Source organism: Mya arenaria, chromosome 6, assembly GCF_026914265.1.
Source record: "Mya arenaria isolate MELC-2E11 chromosome 6, ASM2691426v1".
In the NCBI taxonomy this organism is placed as follows: domain Eukaryota; kingdom Metazoa; phylum Mollusca; class Bivalvia; order Myida; family Myidae; genus Mya; species Mya arenaria.
This window is the reverse complement of record NC_069127.1, coordinates 54,561,479-54,587,762: the sequence shown is the minus strand read 5'-3', so window position 1 is coordinate 54,587,762 and position 26,284 is coordinate 54,561,479. Positions and strand designations below refer to the sequence as shown.

The 26,284-nt window shown below is 33.5% G+C and overlaps 1 protein-coding gene across 1 annotated transcript in view; it reads right to left on the bottom strand.

The window, feature by feature from the left end:
* Positions 1-13,533, bottom strand: part of LOC128237901 (neurogenic locus notch homolog protein 1-like) — a 171,427-nt gene extending 157,894 nt beyond the window's left edge. Inside the window, exons 1-2 of the mRNA XM_052953479.1 lie at positions 13,436-13,533; positions 2,298-2,474 (exon numbers count right to left, since the gene is read on the bottom strand). Coding sequence (XP_052809439.1) covers positions 2,298-2,474; positions 13,436-13,505 — 247 coding nt within the window. The 5' untranslated portion in view covers positions 13,506-13,533. The remainder of the gene's footprint in view (positions 1-2,297; positions 2,475-13,435) is intronic.
* Between the last annotated feature and the right edge of the window lie 12,751 nt (positions 13,534-26,284).

The window sequence follows — 26,284 nt, the reverse complement described above, 5'->3', positions numbered from 1 at the left end:
CTTGCTAGAAAACGTCTTTGGAAAAAAATGCTAAGAGGCGATGCTTTATTTATAGTGTAATTTAAATACTACTAGATGTTGCTGAAATTATTAGGAACAGAAGCGTACAAAGGCATAGTTGCTCCAATGATTGGGTAAATTCCTACCTAAAGGTAACCATCCATATCTCTGTCCGGCCACCGTCCTGACAATGTCAGTACCTTCCACTGTGTAAGAATGTTAATTAAAAATTCCAAACCGTAACACCTTAACAAATACTTGCCGAAAATACCCTTAAGTAGTTATATGTGTTCGACAGATATTAATGATATATAAATTTGAAACAATGATTTATAGATATTAGCCCTTGTTTTTTTCATTTATTAAATTTTATCAATATTCAAAATGCCCGCTGAAATCTTTTCTGATATTTGAATGCCACATAGTGGATGTAGGCCATCCCACTGAAAACACTCCTTTTCCGCGGAGACAAGAGATAAAAGATTATCAGCGGAACTCCTTATAATTCTCAATTTTTTCTTATATATAAGTTATAAAAGCGTATTTGCATAGTTGGCATTAACAAGCGGGACCTGTCCAGGTGCGGCTCAGCATTCTAATTTCTAGGTAATTTTAAGAGCACGTTACTTTCTTTGGGAGGCTATTCCACGGAGATAATTTTTTTTCAATATTTAGTTGTTCTTTCTGTTGGCTCATCTACAAAGTTTACATATCTGAGATTGAAAGTACATGTCGCAATCGCAACAAGGTTTGGAACATATTCTAGTGAAACACTGATCAGACATCTGTATGTTTCAATAGCGATGAATCATCTGAAATGTTGGCAATTGAATTCATGCATAATATTTTCGTAAGTTGAGGTGTACTCTTTAAAGATAATTTTTAAAGCTCTTTTCTATTTTTTGATGGTATTGCTTCAAAATTCCAAACAACAGGACAATAATTGAAATTGGATCTGTTGAAACATTTAACGATAATAAGCTGTTAAATAAAATAATTCATTTCAGTTAAGAAAACCTTACAGTAATCCTTTCTTACCCATTCTGTAAATCGAACGACCCGACTGTAACCGGAAACATTTTTTTTTTAAATGACGTCAAAACAACGCGGGAAAAGATCAACCACTTGAAATCACTTTTAAACGTAAAATTGAAACACTTTAAAATATAATAAATTAACATTTTCTAAAATGTTGATTTATATTTACGGGACCTGCTGACACAATACAAACAAAAGCAAGATTTATAGTGTTCATGTATATTGTTATGCTATGAATAGCGATCCGAACATATCCGAAGATGTTGCGTCCATCGATTGATAAACGCAATTGTCGAAAGGCAGTTCATTTAAAGAATGGAAGTTGAGGTGTAAATATAAGTTACTAAACTACCATAACACCTAAAAGTTAAACTTACTCTTCACAAAAAATAATGTGATTAAATATATTCAATTGTTTTATGTTTAAACAAAGCCTGAGCCAAATGAACATGCTAAATATGTGTTAGGTTTAGCATAAATTGGAAAAAAAACAGTTTATCAAAGTTTTACGTTCTTCTTCAAGAGTGGTCTTAGCAACTTCAGGATTTTTTTACCCATCTTATATACATCATTTTGAGCAATAATGATAAGAAAAATGTTCTTGTTATGCAATCTCACATGTTCTTTATTTTAGTAACTAAACATCTGCTGGTTATCGTCTACATGTCAAGGTTCATGCCCATATTTGTACGAATATTTTACATTTAATTACCTGGCGGCCATTTTGGACACTTGAATATCTCGTGAAAACTTAGGGCGGAACGAGGGCAATAATTGAGGGTCTGGGCTAGCAACTTAAAAAAACAGCTTTCTTTGCACCGTGAAGCAAAATTTACTCGATTTAAAGAATTTCACATGTAATCAATTACATATAACTTTGAATGTTATTTTTTGGACTGAAATACTATCTATCAATTCAATCCATTGTTCATCGAAGTAACCAGAATTCAATATTTGAAGACAAATCACATGTATGCGTCACATGTATGCGAAGAAATTATATGAACAGTTTCGATACAATATGTATGTAAACCATTATCAATGACATAAGCATAACATAGTTTTCAAGATCATATTACAAAGCATAAAGACGACAAAGGTTACACACGAATTCTAAATGATAAGGTTAATCAATTAAATACTATACTTAATGCGAATGTTTAGAATAAGGTTTCAATTACTGTACGAGAATGTTGAGTCTACAATAAATAACAGTAGTATAACCAGTAGCCGAATAATTACACCTAATACTAACAAACCTCGGGTACAAGTTGGGAAAACCCCATCTAATTGGCCGACAGCTTGACATGTCCTTACTAAATCGCCATTAGTATGGGTGTGACCTACTGCACATGTGTACGTAACTGTCGTGTTGTAAGCAATGGCTGCCCCAGAATCTTTGGAAGCATCATTTACGTCCGGTACAGAGCACGCTTCTGTGAAAACAAATATATAAAAAAAAAATAACTCTTCGATTGCAACGTTGAACTTACACTTCAAAATCTGTACAAGGATTGTAACAGATTGCAGGTTGACAATATTGTCTATTTATTTTGTTCAAATGGAGTTGTTTAATTTATGTGATTGCATAAACACTATACGACAGCAGAAAGTCTCATTTAAAATACATTCAAGCTTACTTTGATTTAATTTGAACTGCATTATCTTTATTTATAGTAAAAGTCAGTATCGCCTGTTGTCTGTTCAATTTATGATATTAAATACTATTTCTGATATTGCCTTAGTGCCTCTATAAAGAAGCTTCGTAACTATTTTGATCACTATTTTTTCCATTTTTAAATAACGAACGTAACGTCGTTTTGGAATTGAAGACGTCGATATTGCGCTGATGTTTGAGCTTGACTTGAGAAACGGTAAAACTTTAAAAAAACAAGTCAATGAAAGTATGCTGTTTTCACTGTTTCAAGTAATGAAAACTCATTTTTATTTCACTGATAAATCTCTTAAAACTATCGAAAAACATGATAAAGAACAATTGTGTAAGATAGCACTGAAATATGTGATGGAATTTATCATTCCATTCATTAAAAGATTCAATAGTAAGGTTGTTGATCATGGGTCAATTGAAGTTATTTAATACTACTACAACTACTACTTCTACTATTAATACTAGTACTACTACTACTACTTCTAAGAAGAAGAAGAAGAAGAAGAAGAAGAAGAAGAAGAAGAAGAAGAAGAAGAACAAGAAGAACAAGAAAAAGAAGAACAAGAAGAACAAGAAAAACAAGAACAAGAAGAACAAGCAGAACAAGAACAAGAAGAACGAGAAGAAGAAGAAGAAGAAAAATAAGAAGAAGAACAAGAAAAGCAACAATAACAACAACAACAGCAACAACAACAACAACAACAGCAACAACATTAGAAGAGCAACAGAAACAACTACAAACACAACAATAACAACGACAAAAACAAAGACAAAAGATTTTCTACAACAAAAACCGCAATAATGACGATGAGGTCAACTACTACAAATAATAATGATAAAAAATGCTGCTGCATCCAGTAAAGCTATTATTTATCTTTACAAAGATTTAACATTATATTCCTTATTGGTAGTTTTCTTTACAAATCGAATGCCTGTTATTCTTATAGCAAAGCAACTGACTGATACTCATTTGAAGAGATGGTTTTGATAAGATTACACCTAATTATTGCTCAATTTTCAAAATTGCATTAATGAATAGTTAATTCAAGCATTTTCTGCATTATTTCCAAAACAAATATGAATATAGATATCATCGAATTGAAATTCTAATGTGGACTGATCATTGATAGAAGCATTCTTATTTCTTACATTTTTACATTTGTAAACTTGGAATGTCTGGCCCTGTAAACGTGGAAGAGTGCATTTAAGCCAAACCAATTGTTTTTCAGAACAAATTGGAAACAAAAGAAAGCTCACATGAGAAATTGCCATTTACAAAAATAAGAAAGATCTTTTGAACACTTTTGCTAGAGGACCAGTAGACAATGTTACACACAACTATGTTGTGACCTATATTTAGGTTTTGCGGATTTTTTCAAAAATATATTTCGCTTGCCGTTGCAAATATAAGACCTTTGGGGTTAATTTTAACCAAAGCATTATTTGAACAATCTAGGTAGAGAATCACTAGTCAAAGTTACACAGCAAACATCTAAGCTCTATTCTTTTCCGTTTTAAAAAAAGAATAATTTCAAAGAATAAATATAATTAATTAATTGACGAAAATAACGAGAATTGTATATAAAACAAGTTTTATGAAAGAAAATATTGCAAAATATGTCAACTTAACTTCCGATTTTAGTTGAATTAAAGATCAAATTCTGTTTAAACTGTCAAAACTTTAGGCCATTATTTTAGATGACACCGATATTATTTAGGGTCACCAGGCATCAAGATTTCGTATAAGGTTTACCAGAGAACTAGCTAAACGTCGGTCGGATTACCTAGGATGCAATTACTTTCCACCATCAAGTTACATTTTCCTCATTGGCAAGAGTGTGTTTTATATTACACAATATGCAATGCTTGCTAAAAATCGCAATCGACCGATTCGTTACCCAATCAATCATTTCTTAAAGTTAATTACCGTTCTTGCATGCCAAATCAACATCATTGATTTGAAGAGTTTAATGACTCCTTATCTCACTAATATTTCCATATCTGCTTACATTATTATCGTTAAACCAGCTTTAGAATCGATATCAATTCAGTTGAGAACTGAAACTTAAAAGTCAAGGGACAAAGTTTTAACAAAAAGAAAATGATTTCTGACACTAACAGTACACAGGATAAGCGATTGTTTTCCCAAAACAAATTCAAAAATTCATGGTTTTATGTAATTCTATGTAACAGTAATTTAGTAATAAGCTGTGAAATATAATGTTTATACTGACAACAAAATCATTATTAACCTAGGTTGACGCCTCGGACTATAATAGTGTTTCTATCCATATGACAGCATATTGCACAGATAATAAGAAAATAATTGTATATTATCATTTAGAATACAACCTATATTTACAGCCAATGAAATTGCTTTTCAATTATTAAGTACTAGGATAATTTCATTAGAATGTCAAATTTTGCGGGTCCGCTTACTGCCACTTATCCGATAAACACTCCCTGCGTAATTTTTTGCCCGGACAATGTGTCTGCCAATCAAGTGGTATTCTATAACAGTTAGATGACTCTACTTCCGCTCATTTTTAATCATTAAAATGTTACTTCACGTCATCTAACTATTACATCATATTAAATAGGATTTTTATATGATAACAATGTTTAAAAGGCAAAACATAAATAGCGCCACAAAATTAACAGTATTATTGTAAATTACATTAGTTTCTTTCAGATATGTAAATTACAGAAATATCTTATTTCAACAGAACTCTTTGGTTTCATATGATCAGCATAGACTGTGCACTAAAACGTTTTGTATTCATGTATGCTACAGATGTTTACGCGATTTAATAATTGAGGAAAATAAATCACGATTTCTTATTTAATTTATTAAATACTCTTACCTTGACATGTTGTACACGGAATATAGATAATATTTATCATCAAAAGCTTCCAAAACGGGCAAGTTCCCATGGTGCAAAACAATCCTCAGCGGTGGAATATAGTTTTATAACAGTGTCACATCAGTCTCACTATATCTAATGATCTAATATAAATATAATTTCCTTGGAATATTATGTTCGTGATTTGTAAATGAGACAATAAATTGTCCAGCTCATTCACTCAAGCCGTGTGCGTTCTCCGTCGAAACAATACTGACTCTAGTATAATGTAAATGTGGAAAATATGGTTTACCATCATGTCACACTCAAGGGTATTAGATACTTCCTAAAGTTATTGAATTTCAGCCAGGCTTGTTTAAACATGAACTGTTTTAAATATATATATGTACGGAGTTTAATTTCGTGTGTTCCTCAATATAGATGTCAGAAGAGACTCCATTCTTTCTAAATATGGTATATAAAGGTCAAATGACCCGTTGTATTTCTTTTGGATGAAGGCGCTTTACAAATTCTGCCGACGTCGGTTTTACAGGGATAATAAGGACCAGTTTCGTTAAAGAAATATTAAGACGGTGATACTAAAAACGAGTGTGTTGATTATAATGATAAGATATTAAGGATAACCTTTGATGATCATGTTGGTCTTCCACAAGTTTGATAAACCAGGCAGTATAATATAGTTAAGACTTGTCTGTGGAGATTAAACTTAGTTATCATGAATACAAGTTCATCCTGGTGAAGACTGTTCCGCATCAGTAATACACTATCCTCTCGGAGATGATTAGTCTTAATCATGAATAAACGGTCTTCACGGTAAAGACTGGGCTCAATCATTTATACACTGTCTTCGTGGTGAAGACAATGTATACGGTGGCATCACTGTGAGGGATGATCCTAATCATAAACACAAGTTCGTCGTGATGAATACTAGTCATAATCATAAATTAACGTTATTTGTGGCGACGATTGAGCTTCACACTGTCGTCGTGGCAAATAATGGTCTTTTGCATGAGGAAAATTTCAAGTGATGTTGATTTTGTTAAAACTACTGATGACTGCATTCTTTGGTCAAAATTAAAAAGTGCATTTTTTCAAAGTGAATAATGACATATTTGTTTGTTTGTTGTTTAATGTGCCTCACGGTAGCGGTAGGGAAGGATATCAGAAATCAATATATTTGGTTTATTGAATAGTAATATTATCTACGAGGGTCATTCGTAAAGTTCGTGGACTTCGGTATTTTCAAACGCATCTTTTGAAATAAAAAAGAAATCACTGTTTCTCAATAGTACTATGTTGGTGCTATCTACATACAAAAACACACACATAAATATTGACAAATAACAAATGTATATTACATGGAACATAGCATATAAGCAACTGTACGGAGCACTTTGTACAATGTTATGACGTCAAGATCTAAAAAGCTTCAATAGTTTTCAAAATATTCACCATTATGTGCTATACCTTTCCGATGTCGCTTTATCCAAGTGTCATTAATATCTCTGTACCAGTCACTGGAACATTTTTTAACAAATGAGCAAATCTGTGTCTGAATGGCATTGATGTCTTCAAATCGTTTTCCCTTTAGCTCACTCTTTAAGCGGGGAAATACAGCAAAGTCCATTTGGGCAAGATGTGGACTATATGGACTGTGAATTATCCGTTCCAGTCCAATGAAATCAATAGTCATAATAGTCGTGTGCACGATGGGGTGGGGCATTGTCCTGGTGTAAAATCATGGACGCTATGTCCGTTCCCGGCCTCTTCTTCCGGAACGCGTGGACATGTTCCCGGCGGATAACCTGAACTCGCGATTTGAACGAATAGTTATTGAAACAGTGAAAATAATATAGTTTTATTGTTCAATGTTAACTAAGCTTAAAATGATATAAAAATCAAAATAAATATTTTTAATATTATACGTTTATCATTGACATTTTATTATGAGTACAGTATCTTTACCGTTTGGTAATAACTGGCATTGACGGTTTGTCCATGTTGGACTGCGTGGGAAAGCAGCATCCCCTTCTGGTCCATGAAAAAGATAAACATCGTTTTCTGAGCGGACTTGCTGACCCGTGCCTTTTTTGGAGGGGGTGTGCCTGATGTCTTCCAAACCATGGATTGCTGTTTTGTCTCGGAATCGTAGTTATGAACTCATGTTTCATCACAGGTAATAATGCGATCCAAATAGTCCTCGCAATCACGCTCCCATCGTCGTATAAACGACATGGATCCTGCAACACGTTGAGTGCGTTGCTCTTCTTTCAATAAACGAGGGACCATCCTCGCCGTAACCTTACTCATGTTCAGCATGTCAGTCAGTATGTGATGGGTACAGCTATGTGCAATGTCGACTTCCTCCGCAATTTCAGAGACGGTCTGTCTTCCATCACAATTTGTCGCACCATTTCTACCTAAGCCTTTATAGCTGCTCGTTGCTCCGTACGAATTGACGTCGCCATCTGTGACGCTAAGCGTTGAAACTACTGTGCTACGTGTTTGCTACACAACAATATTATTATACCGGATATGACGTTGAAATTTGGCGATAAACGTTATGAAAGTCTAAATTGACGTCATGTGAAATTTAAAGACAATGCCGTTATTTTTAATAAATATATTACGGGTTTACGGCGATGAATGTAACAAAACTTTGCAAATTATTCAAAGTGCTCCGTAACGCCTGTCATCCGTTGCCTAGTAAGCATGTGTTTAAGTACATGTCAATAATATGAATCTTTTATGATCGAAATATATTAATAACATAATATTCTGCTTATCTGTAGACTTTTACTTTTATATCATCTTTTTTATCAATATTAATCATGGCAGTACACGAACTTTACGGATGACCCTCGTATATAGAGAATAGGAATGGGGATGGTTGTTTCTTTAGTTTGGCTGGGGATTAGAATGCTAGGACAGGTGCAAAGGCTGAGTAAGTTGATAATTAAGATATTTATGTTTTAAATTCATTGTCTGCTAATTATATTATGATGAGGTTTTGCCTAGAAAAAAATTAAAGACACATTTTTTAATGCTCATCGGAAAAATATGTTATAATTTTGTAAAACAACTGGTTTGAGAATTTTAAATGGAAGAGTACAAAACATGTTTATTTACATCAAATGATTTTGGTGAGTACTTTAAGTCCATAATTGACCCCGAATCTGTATTTTATCAGCCGGGTGAAGATGTGATGTATTTAAATAAAAGGTGTTAAAATGGTGAATTAAATATAATGTTATGTAAAAAATAAAATGTCCCTTTAACTCAAGTCAGAAAGGCTTGTAAAGAACTTAATAATGGTAAAGTCAGTGGGCCAGATTACTTTATAAATGAATTTTACAAATTTGGATGTCACAATGAGGTAATTTGTAATGTTTTATATGCCATGTTTAATACGGAAGTTGATAGTGGATTTTCCAGACCAGTGGTCAGAAGGATCTTTTCTTGTACCACTGCATAAGAAAGCTGTTAAATATTTTACGTTTTATGTATCTATGTAAAGTCAAAAGTGAAATAAAACAATGAATTAAGTCATGATTTTTCATGTTTATTAGGGGTACGTCTAGTAGAATTTCTATCTCCGTTTTTTCCCATGTACCTTAATGACATAGAAGGTAATTTATGTACTTATAACTGTCATTGTATTGATTTTGATTTGTTTCAAATATTTATATTACTACTAATATATGCTGATGATATACATGTAGTTTTGTTATCTGATACAGAGGCAGGATTACACCCTACACGAGGAACACCAGTCTGCCTATAGAAAGCTCCACTCCACTGAGACCGCTTTACTCAAAGTCCAGAATGACATTCTCCAATCCCTTGACCAAAACAAAGTCACAGTTCTTGTTCTACTCGACCTGTCTGCAGCTTTTGACGCCATTGATCACAACACTCTTTTAATCGCTTGGAGCATCATTTCGGAATTGCAAGAACACCGCTCGCATAGATGTCCTCATATCTTAGTGATCGCTACCAGACTGTGTTTATTGACGGTGAACTGTCAAGACCAGTACTGATGAATTAAAGCGTTCCCTAAGGATCGGTTTTAAGACCCAAAAACTATATCATGTACACCAAGCCAGTCGGCGACTTTTGTAGAAATCATAGACTTAAGCATCATTTTTATGCCAATGATTCCCAACTGTACTTATCATTTGAACCAACAGACAGATATTGGTTCCCAGGTGGAGGCATTGCCTCGTATTGAAGCCTGTCTCAATGATATTGTGTCTTGGATGCATGACAACATGTTAAAACTGAACGCTGACAAGACAGAAGTAATATTGTTTACATCACAATGCAATGCCAATCTCGTTTCGGATATATCTGTTAATGTTGGAGTCTCTGAGATAAAGCCAACAACATGCGTCAGAAATCTTGGAGCAATGCTGGATTCAAGGATGGACATCGAACAGCATGTGAACTCGGTCTGTCGATCATGCTGTGGTCACTTACGGCTGATAGGTCACATCAGACCATACCTGACTAATGTTGCATCAGACTGAACTCTCTAGTCACATCAAGACTGCAATGTGCTGCTGAATGTCATACCTAAGACAGTGATGAACAAAATACAAAATGTTCAGAACACGGCAGCCAGTATTATAACGAGGACTTCTCGTTACACATACATCACTCCCGTGCTCAAAGAACTTTTTGGCTACCAGTGCACTACAGAGTTCAGTACAAACATTTTCTATGACATACAAAGCCTTGCATGTCCAATCACCGGAATATATCAAAAACAAGGTATATAGACCGCTTCGAGACCTAAGATCAAGCAATAACTCTATAACACTACGAGTACAAAGAAGTCGGACTGCTATGTATGGTGACAGAAGTTACATGACTGCTACCTTAAAGCTGTGGAATTCTCTTCCATGAGGAATAAGGGTCTGTGACACGTATGCTGCTTTTAAAAGAGCCATGAAGACAAACTTCTTTATTGAAATATTTGGAACTTATTGTCATTAAACACAGTGCTCCTTAACTTGTCATTTTTCACGTTTGTTGTTTTTTTTTACATTTTTTATCAGTCTGTAGATAGTCTAGTACCATTGTTCCGTATGTCTATTTAACTGGCTGTTGTAATGTTGCGTTTAAGTTTTATTCAACATTTTTTTAAAGTTGTACACGATCTATCAGATCAAAAGTATTTGTACATCTTAGATATCATTAAGACTTAGTTTAAGCCTTCTATTAGTGACCCACACACCCCAAATATGTGTACAGTACACAACCTCTGTGTATTGATCTTAATCTACTTGCCCTGATCCCTCTTATCAGATCTCTGATCTGCGTATCCTGCAGTGCAGTTTGGGAGGTTTTATCATAGAAATTGACCCTTAATGGCCCTGAGCCAGCACACAAGAAATTGGCCCCTGCTGTGACACCAGTGCAATTAGCAGAAGATGCACAGCAGGGGATAATCATGCCAAACATTCCTTAAACTAGGCCTTAAAGGTCAAGGTTAAACCTTCTTTATGAACCCCCACCCCCAAAGAAACCGTGTATTGTACACTATGTCTGTGTATTGATCTTAAACTTATTGTCTTATCAGAGCTCCGATCTTAAAATCCAACTGTGCAGTTTTGGAGGTTTTATTATGGAAATGGACCCTAAATGGCCCTGAGCTAATAAACAGGAAATTGGCCCCTACTGTGACATCAGTGCAATGAGTAGGAGATGCACAGCAGGGGATTGTCATGGCAAACATTCCTTAATCTGGGCTTTGAAGAACAGTTTATGATGTTTGTACACTTTATTTAAAGGGACTGTTCACCAGATTGGCACCAAAAAAGTTGTGTGTTTTTCTGTAACTAATCTCAGGACAATTTTTTAATAAAATGTTTCAATCTTTGATATCATAATTGTAAAACAAAATTAAGGTGGAAACCGGGTTCTAACACGTGTCGCCAAAATTGCAGTCCAGTGTTGTATCCACTGTGCTACGAAGGCTTACACTAAACGAGTGGAATATTAAAGGTTTATACCTAACTTGGTAATATCACTTGCGATCACTAAGATATGAGGACATTTATGCGAGCGGTTTTCTTGCAATTCCGAAATGATGCTCCAAGCGATTAAAAGAGTGTTGTGATCAATGGTGTCAAAAGCTGCAGACAGGTCGAGTAGAACAAGAACTGTCGCTTTGTTTTGGTCAAGGGATTGGAGAATGTCATTCTGGACTTTGAGTAAAGCGGTCTCAGTGGAGTGGAGCTTTCTATAGGCAGACTGGTGCTCCTCGTGTAGGATGTAATCCTGCCTCTGTATCAGATAACAAATTGTTATGTATCGAGTCAAAAAAAGAAATAGATCGTTGCATTAACTTATGCTCAGTGATTAAACAAATATCAATGGCATTTTTGTCTAACATTTCAGAAAGCGGGTATGTCGAGGATATAATGCCACGGCAGCTCCAACGTAACATATTAACTATCATAACTATTGCATGCAATATGATAAACTTAGCCATCATATGTAGGTGTGATATAAAACTCACGTCTGCAGAAGCAAGTAAATATTCAAGAACATGGTTCTTAAAAAAACATGAGGATAAGAACGAAGCAGAGAACACTTCCAATGTATCTAGACAACTAGTTGTTTGCCAATTCGTAGTTCATAAACTGTAGCATTATTATAAACATGAGCAGCTCGCCAGTACAAAGAAGAAGGCGAATTCGCTTCATCAATAGTAATATATAAATATTGCATGGCTTCCAGTGCGACAGTACATATTGTCAACATGAGGGAAATACTTTTACCCGAGGCGAAGCCGAGGGAAACAGTATTTACCCGAATGTTGACAGTATATACTGTCACACTGGAAGCCATGCAATATTTATTTTATTATACCGAACACAGTTACATTTATATACATATATAAGATTTTTACAAATACACAACTTTCAAGTTTAAACAATTAATTCTGTAATTATTGTTTGTTTACATTAGCTGTCATTTTGTTGCAAATGTCGTTTAGAAATAATGCAAACACTGTAACCAGATTTACATCACATTTTAATAAGCGCTTACCACCTCAGACTTGGGTAACCAAAAAAATACCTATTTTTAGACGCGCGTGCTATGTGACAGTATCATGTCAACCGGTCAAAACGGTACTGTCAGTGTGTGAAAGTACGAAATTGACCATGATGGGTATATGAGAAATTAACATGGGCAGGTCACGTGAGGTATAATAATAGCAATTGACTCACGAAATTTCCTCAAATCCGCATATGTAATATGATCGTTAAAATATTCCACGAACATTCACTTCGTTAAAATGGCCGCGTTACGTATACATGAAATGACGGTTAAAGTATACTCGTAAATTAAGTACCGTTTATGTTTGTTATTTTTTGTTAATACTTGTATTAGCATTTTTTTGCTGATATTTTTTATTTTGCTCATTAAGTTAAGGGTGAAGTGAATTATGTAACTTCTTACATGGTTTCGCTGGAGTAGACTCTCCTGACTTCAATACACAAAAGTACGTAACATATTCATACGCGCAAGCCATTCCATATTTGGACATTTGACAGCCGTAAAGTAAAATCAAATTGAAACCGAAAAATAAAAAGGAATAATTAAATAGGCAGGTATATGATAAATGGAATATTGAGATAGGACACTTTTCCGGTGATCTGCATCGCGTTTGGTTCAGTCACAGAGTAAACATGTATCCGTCTTGACGGATACGCATTTACACACCAAGCTCGACGTGACACAGCTTATCAGAGTAGCGTCCTATCATAATATCCCCTATATGTCGCATGATATTTTATATGAAATAATGATTGAGAAGAAAAAATGTTCGAAGATTAACGAATACTCTTACCTTGACAGTTTGTACACGAAATGAAAATAATCACTATTATCAAAAGCTTCCAAAACGGGCCAGTTCCCATAGTGCCAAACAGTCTTAGGCGGTATATTGAAGTTATGTTACTCCAGTCTGAAGAAGATACAATATGGATCTTATATAAAGGTTACTTCACATGTACTTTCTTTGTCTGCTCTTGATTTATAAATGATCCAATGAATGGTCTAGCGCGTTCACTTCAGCTTCGTGCGGGACTTAACGAATAAGATACCCTCGGTTATATTATGAAGCAAACAAAGAAAATGTGGTATTAATATCATATTACACCAAAAGGTTTTGAATTATTATAAAATGATGATTATTATGCCAGGCTTTTTAAGAATGAAAGATTTAAAATTTCAGATTTTTAATCCGCGTGTCCCTCTATTTATCATCTTATATTATCGTATGTGACTCTCTTGTCCTGAATTATTACATATTTAATATTAATGGCCGAACGACCCATTGTGTTATTTTGACAGAATTAATAAAGACAAGTAAAAATGCATAAATAACGCGTTCGTTTCTCCTGCGATATTGGTTCGACGATTATTCGAACGATGCTTTTTGTTGTTGGCAATAATGATCGCGATGATACTAACAACGAGTGTGGTTAACGATGTGAAGACTGGTCCTATTTATAAGTACACGAACTTCCTGGTAAAGACTCGTTTTAATCATAAGTACACGGTCTTCTTTGTGAAGACTGCTTTTCATTATAAGATCTTTATGGTGAAGAATGGTTTTAATTACAAAGAGGTCGGCCGTCATGGTGAAGAATGGTTTTATCAAAAGTACACGGTCGTCGTGGTGAAGAATGGTTTAATCATGAGTACAAGATCTTCATGGTGAAATATGGTTTAATCATGAGTATACGATATTCCTGGCGAAGACTAGTTTAATCATGAGTACACGTTCTTCATGGTGAAGAATGGTTTAAGCATGAGTATACGTTCTTCATGGTGAAGACTGGTTTTAATCATAAGTACACGAACTTCCTGCTGAAGACTGGTTTTAATCATAAGTACACGAACTTCCTGCTGAAGACTGGTTTTAATCATAAGTACACGAACTTCCTGGTGAAGACTAGTTTTTGATCATAAGTACGCGATTTTCATGGTAAAGACTGGTTTTAATCATAAGTACACGGTCTTCGTGGAGAGGACTGGTTTAAATCATAAGTACACGGTCTTCGTGGAGAAGACTGGTTTTAATCACAAGTACACGGTCTTTCTGGTGAAGACTTGTTTTGATCATAAGTACGCGGTATTCATGTAGAAGACTTGTTTAAATTATACTACAATATCATCACGGTTAAGAATGGTTTTAATCATAAGTACACGAACTTCATGGTGAAGACTGGTTTTAATCATTAGTTCACGGTCTTTATACTAAAGATTGGTCCTTATCATGAATACATGGTATTCGTGGAGAAGACAGGTCTTTATTTCTGATACACTGTCGTCATTAAAAAACTGATCTTAATCATCCATAAACGGTATCTAGATGGCAAAGACTGGTCTTTATTATTAATACACGGTATTTAAGGCGAAGATCTCGATCAAAGAGCAAGTCTAAATCATAAATATCACAAAATTAATCCACGGTCGTTAGGGTGTAAATTAGTCATTTACAAATTACTGATACATTGTCTTCATGTTGAAGATTCGTCTGAATAAGTAACACACGGTATGCATTGTCAGGACTCGTCTGAATTATTTATACAATGTCTTCTATTTAAGACTCGTTTGAATCATTTATACACTGTCCTCAATTTAAGACTCGTCTGAATCATTTATACACTGTCTTCAATTTAAGACTCGTCTGAATCATTTATACACTGTCTTCAATTTAAGACTCGTCTGAATCATTTATACAATGTCTTTAATGGAATAACTCGTTTGAATCATTCATACACTGTCTTCATGTTAAAGGCTCGTCTAAATTATTAATTCACGGTATGCATTGTCAGGACTCGTTTGAATCATTTATACACTGTCTTCAATTTAAGACTCGTTTGAATCATTATACACTGTATTCATGTTGAAGATTCATCTGAATTATCAATCCACGGTATGCATTGTCAGGACTCGTCTGAATCATTTATACAATGTCTGCAATTTAAGACTCGTTTGAATCATTTAAACACTGTCTTCAATTTAAGACTCGTCTGAATCATTTATACACTGTCTTCAATTTAAGACTCGTCTGAATCATTTATACACTTTCTTCAATTTGAGAATTCTCTGAATTATTTATACACTGTCTTCAATTTAAGACTCGTTTGAATCATGTATACACTGTCTTTAATTTAAGACTCGTTTGAATCATGTAAACACTGTCTTCAATTTAAGACTCGTTTGATTCATTTATACACCATCTTCAAAGTAAATACTCATTTTAATGATTTATACACTGTCTTCAATGGAAAAACTCGTTTGATTCATTCATACACTGTCTTCAATGAAAAAACTCGTTTGAATCATTCATACACTGTTTTCACTCGGTATAATCATTTAATGGGATTGTTCTCCGTATGATGAAATTGGGAAAAAAATGAAAGTTGTCGAAAACTGACATCAACTTGGTATCGATGTGCACAATGCATTGAAACTTACTAAAGTACCACATAGTTTAAAATTAATTTATTGTTCGCATTATTTTGGTATTTTTCCATTAAAAAAGATTACTAGGTATGTGTACCTAGTAGAATTCATTCCTTATGCGTGATTGGCTAGTCGATGTTATCACCTGATATTACCTAGTTAGGTTAATACATGTAGTTTAAGTATTCCAATTGTTTATAGTAAGCCGTTGTAGCACAGTGGATATAACACTGGACTGCAATTTTGGCGACATCGGTTTAAACCCGGTCTCCGACTCGATTTCTTTTTACATTTTGGCATTTTTTTACAAGTATGATATCAAAGAGTAAAACGTTTTATTAAATAATTGTCCTGAGATTATTTACAGAAAACATTTTTGCTAACAATCTGGTATACAGTTTCTTTAAACACTGACATTATGGTCAGGAATCGTCTGAATCATTTATACACTGAATTCTGGGGTCAGGACTCGCCTGAATCAACAATACACTGGATTATTGACGAAGAATGATCTTTAGCATAGTTGCACGTTTTTTTCGATGATTATTGATACATTATCGTCATGATGCAAACTGGTCTAAATCATTATTACATGCGGAGAATGGTATAAAGCATATATACACGGTCTTCACAGTTATCATGAACACACTTCAGACTGGTCTAACTCATTTATACACTGTGTAGGACCTTATTATTCCCAGATCATATTCTTCACAGGTCTGGGAAAAATAGGATCCTATTCTTCACAGTTTCAAACTGTGACATATATGATTGACCAAAATGGTGGTAAGCTAGAGAATCATATTCTTCACAGATTTTGTCGATAACATTGCTGTTTTAATTTGATATCAAATAAATGTAATAATAAAATTAAATAAAAAAGTAATAAATATAAAATAATAATAATAATAATAATAATTATAATAGGCATGATAAAAGTAATAATAATAATAATAATAATAATAATAATAATAATAATAATAATATTAATTATCAACAACAACAATGATAATAAAAAGTAATAAATATAAAATAATAATAATAATAATTATAATAGGCATGATAAAAGTAATAGTAATAATAATAATAATAATTAAAAAAAACATTAAAACATATTCTTACAACAACAATAACAACAACACCATCACCAATTCTAAATTATTTTGGACGGATTGTGTCCCCGAGGGTGAATTGTTTCACTATCGTTAACGCTCGACTATATCAGGCATGCTCGGAACAAAACTATCTTTAAACCAAAGCTCTTCTTGCACTGCGGTGTTCATGGCTTCCCGAAATTTAGCCGTTGGAAATACTTTTTCCAGTACATCTGTCTATGCCAAAACAACTTGCAACAACAAACACAATGATATTTACCTTTACTAGGCATACACCAACTATTACGGTGCCAACAAGAACCAATACCATTCCTACTTACACCACTAATACCCGTACAGCGACAACATAAAGATAATAAAACAACTATCTCTACAACATCCGCCACTGCGCCTACAACTGCAGCCAACTAACACCACCACCACCAACAACAACAACAGAAACGACAACATAATCAACCATTCTTTATGACTAGAATATATACGCATATATGTGAATCAACAAAATATATCTGCACTACTGGAAAAAGCAATCGTGACAAATGTGACTCAGTTGTAAAACTTACTTTTTTGATTAAAAAATGACGCAATATTTGACCTGTGAGGAATGTGACATATATGTTCAAAATGTGTGACAAATGAGATCTCATTTTTCCCAGCTGTTTTCCCAGGTGGGAAGAATATCATCTGGGAAAAGTAAGGTCTTACACAATGTCTTCGTGGCGCAGACTGGCCTGAATCATTTATACATTGTATTCTTAGTGAAGACGGGTTGTATCATTAATACGCTGGCTTCATGGCGGAGAATGGTATAAAGCATAGGTGCACGGTCTTCACAGTAATCATTTACACACTGCAGACTGTTCTAAATCACGAATATACTATCTTCAAGGTGAATACAAGTTAAAGTTTAGACATCTGCGGCAAAGTATTATTTTGTTTAGTTAAACTTTCAGAAAATAAATGTAAAAGCGATAATGCCATTTCGGCATCTTATTGCTGAATTATATCACAATAAACTTTCACAGTTGTTGCGTACATATTATAAGAATGTGGTTAAACTCAACTGCATAAAAGCAATGATACTGCAAGCATTTATGACAAAGTTTATCTTTTATGTACCACTATGTAAGGATTTGTGGCTTATATCTTGGGTGGTATGGGTAATAATGATACAGCATTCTTATTGCCTCACTGGCTACGAACTACAGGGTACGATTACATCTGATAATTCATATTATAATACGCACTTTAAAATAATGTACACGCTTGAATTATTCCTGACAGATTTAGTAAAAACACAATACACACGATATCGCTGGTAACGAGTAATTACTTATATCATTTGAATAGGGTATAATGTAGATGAAGGTTAAACTCGACGTATATGAATACACTTTTCAGATGGCCTAGATAAATACTTTTGCAAATTAACAACACCTCATTATACAAGACGTTCAATTCCAAATGTTTTAATTTTATACTAAAACTGAGTATAAGGTTACATAAGTATATACATGCAGAGTATTATTTTGCCTACCTGAAGTACGCAAAACAAATTTATACAATACATTGATTATTGATAATGACTTTGAGCAGTTGTAACTAGTACTGTTTTATGCTGCTTGAGGAATAGTTTTGCATTTAATTAAGTATATAACTAATAATTATATATTTAATATGTATAAAACAAGCCTTTCCTAATAAAGAAATATAAAAAAGAGCGATAAACAGTTTTGACATTATTTCTTAAAATAATTTGATGTTTTTGAATATTTAATACCTATAACCTATAGGTATTACCTATAGGAAATTTAATACCTATTTTGCATCTGGCATTTCAAACATATCTTTCATTCATTCATTAAAATATACCCATTCATGAGTGAACAGTAAACCCTTCAAAATGTGAGGAACAAATACAATCTGCACTGGCGGTAAGCTTTGTTAAATAATAAGTCGCTTCTCATATATCACTGAAATTATTTATAGCATTACTTTATATACATCCAAATTTTAAAAAAATGAATATTTAATCCAAACAAACAAAAATTATTTTCCCATACACGTAAAGTTCTATAAAACTAAATATTATATAATTATTGATTAATGAGTCATTGAGTTTTATCTGATATCAGTTTGACTTTCAGCCAGTGAATACAATATCATATTCAATGGTTCACAAGTCAACAAGTATTTTATTATATGACAATGTATTTAAATATGACAAATATGAAGTTAAAACTAAGAACTATGCCGGAAAAAAATATGATTTTATTAATATAATATGTGAGTATTATGAGAAAACCTCAGTGAATAATCAATCTATTTTGCTTTGTCGATGGCTGTATAGACCAATAAGAGACATCTGTGTATGGGTCAAATAGATAGTAGTTACCATTTAAAAATACTGTTCTCTGTATTGACTATCAGAGTTAATATATTATCTATCAATTGTACAACATGCGCATTCTTATCTGTATATTACTATATGAATAACATTGTACATGTATGTCCTTTGTTAATTTGAAACACACACTTAACCAGGTGTTTTATACCGTTGCCCATGTAGCATAGTTGATGCCCTGTGATACTGCTCTATTATTAAAAACGGAGGCCATGATAAGGGTTTTAAAACTTATTTTACGTACATGTGTAGATGGCTGGTATTTAATGTATTTACACGCATAACATTTAAGATTACTATATCCGCTTAATTTTAATTATTATGCGTTTTCAGATGGATTATGCAAAGAAAATATATGGGTCAAAGAATCGCGAAATCAGTGCGGGCAGGCAGTTGGGCGGGCCGTCGGATATAGTTAACAATTCTGCGTTTAAGTTTCATTCTCTGTCATAATTTCAATAGCTTGAATCATATTTATATGAAACTTGGTCAGAAAACAATTCTTTGAAAGTAGTATTTGAAACATTTAGAATAAGCAATCCCCTTCATAAATTCAAAATATTTTTATCAAATAGTTAACTTAGGTAGAATAGTTGTCTGCATGTTGTCTTGAATAAGTATGAGTATGAGTCACATCAGGTCAAAACTTAACTTAACCTATACTTGCAAGTATATCCTGGCGTACATCTGTGTGTGTGTGTTTGTGTATTTATGTGGAAATGAAAACAAATCGACCTTTTGCCATTTGTAGGGTTTATTATACGCGTCCAATTATACGCGGCCAATTATCACACAACGGCCCGTTTTCCCCATGTATTGTCTTCTAAATCAATCCTTTTGTAGAAACGCATTTTTGTCGCTTTGGGGAGAACAAAACATTCGTTATTCCATCAGTTCTTCTGAAAGAGATTTGTTTATCGAAGGGTGTAGACAATGAAAGGATGTTCGAGTTAAATACAGTATGGGGACATACTAGTTATTACATGAGTGTTCGTTTTTTATTTCATATTGCAATGTTACATTTCAAAAGAGTTAATTGACAGATTAATTTACATGACATACTAATGGAGTGCTTAGTCGAGAACAATTTAGATATATTAAAGAATGTTGCCTGAATCATAACGCTTCAATAACTTTGTGGTTTTTTTTCAAAGGCTGCCGACACAGTACAAAACTTTGATCACATCGTTAGGATACTGGAGTGTCCATTTTAGGCTGCCATAGCTTCTTTAAAGATCTTATCACATATAACCTTAATATTTAGTGTCTAGATTTTATCATATTCCCAAATCTTTGAAATGTAATGTGCAATAAAATCAGTAAAACATATGTTTACTTTTTGATGCTTAACATTTACGCTGTACAAAAAATAAACAATTAAAATAATTTAAAATTGATATTACGAAACAATGGCAAAATACGATGAATAATGATAAACAAGCCACGCGTAAATACCTTACGTACTATTTTAAAAGGAATTTGAGCTTTTGACACATATGTCTATTGGCTATCGACCGAATACAAGTCTTTACTGCATAGAACAAAATGTGGACGGGATTCATGTGACCCTCGCATAGATCTTTGCTATACAGAAGGGCGGATGAACGAGTGCGAATTCCGCTAACATTATTGCATTTCAGTGCCCCTCGCATAAGTCTTTGATATGCAGAAAATGCCAATGAACGAGTTCGAATAATGACTTACACACCGCAAACATAGTTTCATTATAGAGAGTATGCAAATCACTACTAGTACGTGGCCGGGTACGGGTTATCTACATTTTGAGTGCTACGTCATCCAGATATGTAACGATGAAATCATTGTATGCGGTTGTCAGACAGCGTGCTCGTTTAAGTGAAACTTTTTCTCATCAACTGCAACTTCCTTGTGTACAAGTGGCTACACGTAGAAGTACAAGTAATGGTTCAAAACCCCTATAATATCTCTTGAGAAATATATGGAATAGTAAACATTGAAGATTATAATTTATTTATTTAATATTTTGTTATAACATATATCTGCCAACTTGCGGAAGACTGAAACATGAATCATGGTTTCGCTTTCGCCCACTTATGTTTGTTAACAAAATGAAATGCAGTTTTATCTTTATTTCGCTCGCTTAAATTTCTCTCGGCCGTAATCCGACAAACACAAACTTAAATTCGTGCGATTTTAACTATAACAGCGAATTATATCATTACTAGACACTTATATGAACGCTATTATCAATGTAAAGAAATTCACGCATTTCTTCTATGCTTTAAGATGAATAATGAAGTTTTATCAGTGATAAAAAAACAGTGAAAATATGTATTTTTCATGGCAAAAAAATGAGTGAAAATATCAACTCTTTTTTTTTCAAAATCCATTGTAGCTTTCCCTTGACCAAAACTAAACACGTTACGTTTGAACAAGCAATTGTTGCCAAAATATACTTGGAATTTAAAACAAAAGTTTGAATACAGATACATTTGGGGGAAAAAACCTTCAGGTTTATTAGAAACATGGTTCTTGAACTTTAAACTGAATATTCGAACATTTGCTTTCAATCAAAACCAATTATAGAAAAACAAAACAAATGCAACTACATAAATAGCATGCTAAACCATCCTTTACATATATTTTTTAATGCAACTGTTTGTCGCTGTAATACATAAAACGAAATTCCCGGAATATTCACACACACCAATAAACAGATCAACTGATGAATTTTTACCCAAGCCACGCCTAAGATTTTGTCATCAACCTAGCGTAGTCTTCACTTTTTACCAGGAAAACGACCTGTCTTCTAGCGAATCAGACTGGTCTCTGGCAGTGAGGGATGACTACAAACCCATGAATCATGAAGCAAACTCTTAAACTAAGATAACCCGCAATTTGTTTTGTTAATACTTTCGACCTTTCAACTTTTCATTCAATAAATGGCGGCGTAGTAATTTATGTATTCAGCCTCTGTTTAATTTAATAGTGCTTTCGTTATGATTTGGAACATAGATGCATCAATAAAACTTCATTGATTTATGTTCTCAAAATGTTTGCACAAAAATCGAGTCTATAATACCTATAAATAAAATATCGGATTACTTTTCTCAACAAACCGGAAACCCAAAATTGACAGCTACGTCATCAGCTATAATTTTGCGTGCGGGTTGTCCTACGGGTAGCGTCGAAGAAAACACTCGTTTAAAAAAAGAGGTTATTTAGGAAAATAAATTACAAATAACACTTTTATCAAAAAGAGTTGCATGTATTAATAAGTATTCTTTTCTGAAACAGATAGTTTGGATTGTTTCAGTAAGGGTGATGATTACAATTTTTTACACATTGCATGATCCTAAAATATATTGTTGAACTGCTTTGAATTTCCACTGTATACACAACATACTCAAGCATTACAATAGTTACATAAAGTCAGCTACTTTGTTCATAAATCTTTCATCTCAAATGTATTAAAGCACAATTAGATATTTACACAGAACAGAGCAAACAAGGAAGTAAACAAAATCAAACAAAAGCCTGCTCTAAGAGACCATAAGAAGATACGAATCTTATATTTGACAATCAGATCATAAGTAAATGAAATGCGGTACAATAAAAGGACGCTTACATTAAAGGAATGAAAGTAGAAATAATTTGATGCTTAAGCGCTACTTAAGGTAAATAATTAAATTACTAAATAAACTCGGAATGTGTTACAATACAGATCCTATTTGAAAGGAAGCTGATATTTACGGATACAAAATTGATATTGATTTATCCCTCGGAATTAATAAGCAGCCCGAACAGATTTTTAGATAAATGTCCAAACTCAATGTTTTTTACGACCTAAAATGCGTTAAAATAAATGATATAATTACATTCATTTGATGTTTCTGTGCAAGGTTGCAATAATCAAATAATTGTAATGATGTAACTGTTCTACAAGAAAAATGAAACAGTACAAGTTACAAATTATCATAGACGTTAACAAATGCAATTAAAATTACTATGAAAGTGATTGGATGTGTTTATTCCCTTGCACGTTGGCTCAACTATGATATGACAATGTTTAAAACCTGCTCCAACATGAAGACGATGTTTAAATGTTTAAAGCCATTCGTCACCATGAAGACAGTGCATTAATGATTCAGACCAGTCGTCATCATGAAGACAATGTTTTAATGATTTCAAACATTCTACGCTATGAATACAGTGTATTAATGCTTAATGATTCGTGAAAAAAGTGTATTCCTGATAACCGTGAAGACAGTGTATTAATGATCACCGTGAAGGCAGTGTACTAATGCTCACCGTGAATACAGTGTATTAATGATCACCGTGAAGACAGTGTATTAATGATCACCGTGATGACAGTGCATTAATGATCACCATGAAGACAGTGTATTAATGCTCACCGTGAAGACAGTGTATTAATGATCACCATGAAGACAGTGTATTACTGATCACCGTGAAGACAGAGTATAAATGATTACCGTGAAGACAGTGTATTAATGATTACCGTGAAGACAGTGTATTAATGATCACCGTGATGACAGTGTATTAATGATCACCGTGAAGACAGTGTATTAATGATCACCGTGATGACAGTGTATTAATGCTCACCGTGAAGACAGTGTATTGATGAACACCTGAAAGACAGAGTATAAATGATTACCGTGAAGACAGTGTATTAATGATTACCGTGAAGACAGTGTATTAATGATCACCGTGAAGACAGTGTATTAATGATCACCGTGAAGACAATGTTTTAATGCTTACGAACATTCTACACCATGAAGACAGTTTTTTAATGCTTAACGATAACGTTGAAGACAGTGTATTAATGTTCACCGTGAAGACAGTGTATTAATTATCACCGTGAAGACAGTGTATTAATGTCCATCGTGAAGACAGTGTATTAATGCTCACCGTGAAGACAGTGTATTTATGATCGCCGTCTATTTCCCACAATGAAGACCATGTATTTATTATTTGGACTAGTCTTTGTAACCAAGACAGTTTATCAATTATTATGACCAGTATATACCATGAATACTGTATATTATTGAGTAATACCATTCTTAGCCGTGAAGACCGTGTATTAATGATTAAGACCAGTCTTCACTATAAAGACCGTGCATTATTTCTTAAGACTATTATTCGCCATGATGACCGTTCATTAAATATTATGACCTGTATTACCCATGAAGACTGTTAAATATAAACTAAATCTATTTTATGCCGTGAAGACGTGTTTTTAAGATTAAGTACAATCTCTGCCATGGTGACCGTGTATCAATTATTAAGACCAGTCTTTGCCTCGAGGGACACACGGAATTAGAATATGAAAATCACGTATTTCAAACATTTCATCATTAAACAGGCCTGGCCTTATATTAACGAAATAGCAAAATTGTTTAGATATTTGAGTGTGCGATAATGGTTATACAATATTATCCTTATTTACTTCATGCATGAACGCAAGGGGCTGAAGTGTACGGGCTAGACCATTATTGTCTCATAAGCGTATCATGAGCATACAAGGACATATATATGAAACAATTTTATTGTACGTCCGTATTTAGTTAGTAATTCTACTTCAGACGGGTGTAAAAACTGCTATATACCTTTATTCCACCGATGATGATTTAATTTACCACGGGAACTGTGTCGTTTTGGAAGCTGTTGATGTTAGATATTATTTTTATTCCGTGCAAAACTATCAAGGTAAGAGCATTCATTTGCTTTCAAAAATATTTAAAAAAAACATAAATATTATTATTTTCGTCCAGTTTTTTTCACGAATAAAATCATGTAGCAAAATTTGACACACAAGCTTATTAGGAAATATACCCTCGAAATCTTTAAAGATATATTTATATATATATACATATTTAGTTGTGTAACGCCAACTGAACTCTTTAAACATATATGCCATCTGAATCATGTTTGGAATCAGTATATTGGTATTCATTCTCTTTGATTTCTTTAACGATTAGTTGCAAAACCGTACTTGTGGATTTATAATTTTCGAATCTTAGGGTAGATCTTTATCAACCGCTAAATTTTCGTAACATCTGTGTAATTTTATTGTTGTTTTTTTTCAAATTTTTAAGTCGGTACTTTAAAATGCAAAGAAAATATATATCTGAAACCCCTGTGCATCCTTTCAAAATCTAGTAAAATCCAAATGATGCATTAGAACCTCGGTTTAGTGTATGTTTTCAGAACGTTCAACTTGAAGTTATATGATACTTCTATTTAAAATTAGGGAATACTTAGAAAATCACATAACCCATGCAATATTTTCATATATAACTAGTGTAATAACTATGCAAATAAGCAACCGCATCATAGAAAAATGTATTCATAAGCGCTGTCAAAAAATGTAAACAAACAAATACCAAAAACGATGTTTCAAAAGACATCATGTCGGTGTCAACAAACTCAAGTTCACGATGTAACGAATGGTAAAGAAGGCTGGACTCAATATACACAAACGACTCCCTGATTACAGCGCCTAAAATTAAATGACAGCAATGTTCCTGCGATTCAGATCTTGCAAATATCAGGACACACTAAGTTAGCATCTATAAACAGTTATAGCCACATAATTCCAACATCACATAATCCAACATACTCCAGTGAAAATATCCGGTTTATTTCCATACAAAATGCTCAATTTAGGCTGTTCGCCAGCAATACTAAAGCTCACACAGTC